This window comes from Palaemon carinicauda, chromosome 12, assembly GCF_036898095.1.
Source record: "Palaemon carinicauda isolate YSFRI2023 chromosome 12, ASM3689809v2, whole genome shotgun sequence".
Classification (NCBI taxonomy): domain Eukaryota; kingdom Metazoa; phylum Arthropoda; class Malacostraca; order Decapoda; family Palaemonidae; genus Palaemon; species Palaemon carinicauda.
Window position 1 is genome coordinate 127,621,376 of NC_090736.1, and position 6,278 is coordinate 127,627,653.

The following is a 6,278-nucleotide window of genomic DNA, read 5'->3' on the forward strand; positions in this document are numbered from 1 at the left end:
TCTATCAGACGTACGTTTGGTTCATATATTCCTTACAAGATGACACTGGCACTAATTGATACGAGACACTTACAGGTTATTATAGAAGAAAACTATTACTCTATTATTCTTCCACAATGCAAATGTAAATAGTATACATATCACCATTAACGGAAGTACCATTTATATAAAAGCATCATTCCCAGAGCAAGATATGCAAGCATATTATGAATTTCCGAAGGAAATTAGCATAGACCATGAGAATCTTATCCCTGAATAGTTTTACGGAGAGGACAACCATGGTTTAAATTTAATTTCGTACATGAGGATATGACAGAAGCTCTACCAGTAAAGAGGTCTACCAGTAAAGAGGTCTGCCAGTATGCGAATCATTTTAAATTCAGTACAGCAGTAACAACGCCCCCATGTCATCATGTTACTATGGGTATTTTACCGATTGATGTGGACAGAATTATTTATGGAGATGTGAGGGCCTAGGACTGATAGATGCAAGAGAGCAGGATAGAGCTCTAAGAAGCAGAGTGGAAAAATTAGGGAAATACCTAGGCATATTTTCTCCTGATCATGTGAGAGGTATAACCTTTGGTTCAAACAGGGAAGAGGCTATCACCATCGCAAATATGTTGGAAACCTCTTCAAATATTGATAGCATGGGAGACTGAGTGTGCTTTTATGTAGCTAAGTCACCTGGAAATTATATCATATACTTTATAGATATGGTGTTAGCCCGGAGATATACAGTAAGCACTTCCCGACTTTCTTCAAAAGGAATAAACTCTTTGAATTATTCAAATTCATGACACCAATGCAACCAGATTCATCGTAAAAGTGCGAGTTTTATGTTTATTCTTCATACATTCGGTTAGTCATTATGGGGTATGGCATACGTTACAAAAAGTAGAGACCATGTTTTCCACCAGTATTTTAAGGCTGAATGATGGAATAGTAACTAATTATTATTTCACTCGCTTGATGAGGAGACGCTGCTCTGAGTGGAAAGTGGGTGGGGGGGGGGGTGGGGGGTGGAGAGAGCGATTACATATAAAGAATCCATCAGAAGGAGGGATAACTATGAACATTCCCGCGTCTAATGATTAAAAATATCATGATAGGGGATGTCCCACGTTTGCACAAGTTTATTTATATCCATGACGGTAAGTTAATTTCTATTTTCTTTTTTTTTTCATTTATTAATTAGGGACGGGAATTATTCATGGGATTAATTTATTCCTTAGTGGAGGTGTCGTCATGAGTCTGATGAGTTATTTGTTTTATACCTTATCAGGCTTCCACCCGGGCCATTTATCTCAGCAGTGGAAGATGAAAACTAATAAATCTAAAGCGTGGAGCGCAGTGAGGTTGGGATTCGAGAGAGCTATGATGACCTTCAAGAAGTTCACAAGAATGACATTTGAAGCATTCTTACAAATCTGATTAAACTTTGTATGGTAGGGGAAATGAGCAATACATGCATATAAAAAGATCAGTCTGGTTTTATAAGATAAATATAATACTGCTTTAAAATATTACTTGCACTATCCAATGTTATTGTATTAAGTATCATGGCTTATCATCATCACGAGACGTTCCTACATCTGTTTATTTAGGTGTTATCGTATCAAAGAAAGATAATAGGATAAGCATATCAATCTACCAACACTCCTAACAATAATAATTAAAATAATAATGAATATTGTAATAATTTTATTAACAAAAATTTCAAAACATAACGATAAATTTAACAATTTCCATAATAACTATTTAAGTTGGAATTTTATTATTATTATTATTATTATTATTATTATTATTATTATTATTATTATTATTATTATTGTACTGGGTTGTTCAATTAGGAAAAGGAAATAAATTTACCAACGCTACTAACAATAATAATAATAACAATAATGAATATTGTAATAATTTTTTTAATAATAATTTCAAAACCTAACGATAAATTTAATAATATCCATAATAACTATTTAAGTTTGAATGATGGACTCGTATTATTATTATTATTATTATCATTATTATTATCATTATTATTATCATTATTATTATCATTATTATTATCATTATTATTATTATTATTATTATTATTATTATTATTATTATTGTAATAGGTTGTTCAAGGATAGACATTAGTCGTGACAGTTGTTTATTGTTAACAAGAAGTTTCAAAATAATATAATGCCACCAGCTATGCAAATCTTGAATTCTCCGATTTAATCAATATTAATAATAATAATGAGTATTGTAATAAACATTAATTTCAAAATATAACGATAACTTTAATAATTCCCATAATAACTATTTAGGATTGAATGATAGCCTTGTAGTTAGGTATTATTTCACTCACTTGATGGGTTAGCTTAGGTTAGGTTAGGTTAGATAAGGCTTAAATTAGATGGTTAGGTTAGCTAGGGTTAGGTTAGGTTGGGTTAGGAGGTTGGGTTAGGATAGGTTAGGTTGGTTAGGTTAGGTTAGGTTAGGTTAGGTTAGGTTAGGTTAGGTTAGAGAGAGAGAGAGAGAGAGAGAGAGAGAGAGAGAGAGAGAGAGAGAGAGAGAGAGAGAGAGAGAGAGGTGGAGATACGTTAGGGGTACCCAATGAGGTTAAGAGAGGGGTGGAGTTTGGTTAGGGGTAGCCAATGAGGTTAAGAGAAGGGGGGGTGGAGTTAGGTTAGAGATAGTCAATGAGGTTAAGGGAGGGGCAGGAGTTAGGTTAGGGGGGCACCCTTATGGATCTGTTTGGACTGGTCCATATGGATCGATTCAGGTTTGAACTGGTCCTTATGGATCCAAACCGTGCTATTTACCCTACCTATATCTATATATCTATATATCTATATATCTATATATCTATATATCTATATATATATATATATATATATATATATATATATATATATATCTATATTTTATCAAGGAGACACCAAAAACACTGGTAAAAACTATAGGCACCAAGGAAACACAAAACATAATTAATTTGTATATTAACAATATACTACAAATAGAGAACTTCCCTTAAGTAAACATAAACAACTTAATAAACTATTAGAGGCTCTCAATTACTGCCCGAGGTCCTGAAGTAATTACAGCTAGATGCGAAGTAGTGGGTATAACACAATGTCTCCATTCAGTTCGGTAATCACCTGTAAATTTCGATAGGTCATCAATTAAAATTACCAAGCCGAACTAAAGGTTATGACAATGGCCTATCATTCCTGGCTAACCAGTAAATTACACATTTAATCAATTTGACATAAAATGGCTATTGGCTAACCTAGAACAATCGAATAATGTTAACTGGACACTCTCTAAAGGATAAACAATTGCTAACATTAACCTGGATATATGCCAAGACACAAGACACTTAAATTTGGCTCATAGATGATTACATATATATTAAAGACATGCAAGGCCTTACTTAAGAAATAACTTTCCTAAGCTGGAATTTACAAAGGGCTTGACTTGAGACCCACTCTCTAGTTGACCCTTACCTGTAATTAATTCCAGAGCGGCAAACGGCAATATTAAGAGGTTATGTTCTGGCTCTTGATCAAGCCTCTTGACATGACGAGGACGAGCGTTGTAGAACTTCATCAAAACCACGGCACTTGTTCAACATGGTAGGTCACTCCCAAGGATCAATCTACACCACGATCATGGCTGGTACATAGGGCTTTTAAAAGTAGGAGAAAATCTTATCCATCCACGTCCTAGCGATAAAAGCACAAGGTTAAAATCTCCTACGAGAGTGTGGCTTCCGAGTCGGAGACAATTCGTTGCCAGACTGCTTCGGCTAACTAAGTCAGTCCCGAAGTAAAAAATTTTTCCCGATAACAACGGGTAACAGGTAAAAGGATCTATTTAAAAGTGGGTCAAGGGTAATTACATAAGGGAAAAGTAATTAATATAAATTAACCAATTTACATATCTTATGTCTTAACATATGAAAGACTTTAATAATATACTAAAATTTAATTTCTTTTAGTCCACCACCAGCGATGCAACTTTTTTTAGTAGAAAAAATTGCATCTAAAAATATAAACAATACACTAACATAACACTCAGTCAAAATCTCCCTGGTCTTCTGCTCACTAACTATAGCAGCCTTTCTTTTGACATGGGGAGGCTCTGATAAAAGTTTAACAGAATCATTAGTCGACGAAAGTTCCGAATCATCTGATCTTTCAAGAAAAGGAACCAGTGTTGTAATGTGTCTTTTAACAACTTCCCTAGTAGAACCCTTTTGTATCGATGCTCCTGTAACTTCACCGATACTGTTATATTGCAATTCTTTCACCAAACCCATAGGATAATTGTTAGGTTTTGCGTGCACCTCTTTCAGTAGGACAATATCCCCAATTTTGATACCCCTCTGTGTAATAGGTCGGTATCTATCCTTTTTATCAACAGCTTGGTCAATCAGTGTACCCAAAAACTCGTTATGATATTTTGATAACAGATTATTTCTTACTTTCCTTAATTTCATATACTCATCTTTAACCTGTTGGGGATTTACACAAGGTTGCCAGTCAGGATCCTCATCTGGTATACCCTGTAATTCTGGAAGGAGGTTCATGGAAGTCAGTTCATAGCCCTTAACTAACTGTTCAGGTGTAATTGGTTCAGGTACAAAGTCTAAATCTTCTTCTCTAAGGGATTCCTTAAAGGCTATAGGTCTCCTATTAACAAGGTGAACAGTGTGACAAACAATAAATTCAAAGTCATCATAAGATAAAACAAGATTTTTTATACTTCCAAACAACAATCTTTTAACCTGTTTGACACAAACTTCAACAAGAGATCCAAGCTTACTGCATCCTTTAAAATATTGCTGAAACTGTATAGGGCGAATATTGTTTTCTTCAAAATATAACTGACTAGCATGATCACTTAAAAGGTTCTGCATCACATTAGCCCCAGCTACAAGCTGTGTCCCCATATCACTGACGCATAATTCAGGGATTCCATAATCAAAACAATGCAGCTGGAAAGATTGCAAGAATTCTTTTACACCAAGATCCTTGCAAATTTTAAGATTCACTGCCCTACTCCAAGTACATGTAATGCATAATAACCACACTTTTTGAGTTTCATTATTCTTCCTAACATGGAAAGGACCCATATGATCAATGAAAACATTAGCAAATGGCCTGGATGGCAAATTAGACCTGAATTCCCTATATGAATTCTGACTAAGTTTGAAAGTTCTATTACAAAAACGCCTACAATGCACACATTGTTTTAATGCTTTTTTTGATGGTCGAAAAATGCCTAGGGATATGAAATTGTCGTCGTATTTCAGCTAGAACTGAATAACATCCTGCATGAAACAGATTGAAATGAACATCCAAAATAATTAGCTTCGTCAAAACACTGTCTCTCGGCAGTAAAATAGGAAAACCATTATTGCTAAACCATTTCTTAAATTTGCTTTTAACCCTAAGAATACCATTTTCATCCATGAATATATTAAGCTGAGTAATGAGGTTAGGAATGGCCTTCAGATTAAAACTATTCTTATTCTGAAAGTAAGCAAAGATCTCTGGGAACCACTTTCTTTGCTCTGTTATAACAACTCTCTTACTAGCTTCTGCAAAGAGATTAGGGTTGGTATCAGATGAGGTTTGAGAACATATACCTGCCCTTGACTTCCAGTTTCTTATGCCTACTAGTATTCTTCGATAAATCAGAATCAACGTACGAAAGCTGGAATAATTGCAGGGATCAATAACATTCAGGAGAACCTGTTAAGGAAGAAAAAGTAGTTTGAGAAAGTTCTGCCCCTAAAGGTACATTCAACTTGGAGAGGTACCCAGAGTCTGTGACTGTCATGGGATTTGGAATAATAAAAGTCATGTCCTGTTCCCCACCAGGGATGTCATCCAACTTCTTGCCTGGACCAACGAGAAAATTCGTTTTATACAACTGCTTATGTGAGAGGCATCTAGTAACACAGTCGGCCGTATTCTTTTTCCCTGAAATGAAACAGAATCTTATTGGAAATCGTTGACACAACTTTTGAATATTACCAATTCTATTCATTACGAAAGTTGAACACCTTTGCATTTTATCCAGTTTCTGTGAGGAAGAATTAAGCCAGTGTAGAGCACAAAGAGAATCAGCATAGAGAACCATTTCTACTATGTTAACAGGTTTCAGGCAAGAAGGTCCAGAGATATCTCTTTGCAGTTCCACGAGAGTTTCGACACCCAAAACAATGGCATTTAACTCTAATGAAGGAATTGACTTATTCTTCAGCTGAGTGTTAATCA

At 34.9% G+C, this 6,278-nt stretch overlaps 1 protein-coding gene across 1 annotated transcript; it reads right to left on the reverse strand.

The window, feature by feature from the left end:
* Positions 1-3,020: 3,020 nt before the first annotated feature.
* Positions 3,021-5,959, reverse strand: LOC137650629 (uncharacterized). Its single transcript, XM_068383818.1, has 2 exons — positions 3,498-5,959; positions 3,021-3,149 (listed from the first exon to the last, which is right to left on the reverse strand). The coding sequence occupies exon 1, from the start codon at positions 5,126-5,128 to the stop codon at positions 3,971-3,973; it is 1,158 nt and encodes a 385-aa protein (XP_068239919.1). The 5' UTR covers positions 5,129-5,959; the 3' UTR covers positions 3,021-3,149; positions 3,498-3,970.
* Between the last annotated feature and the right edge of the window lie 319 nt (positions 5,960-6,278).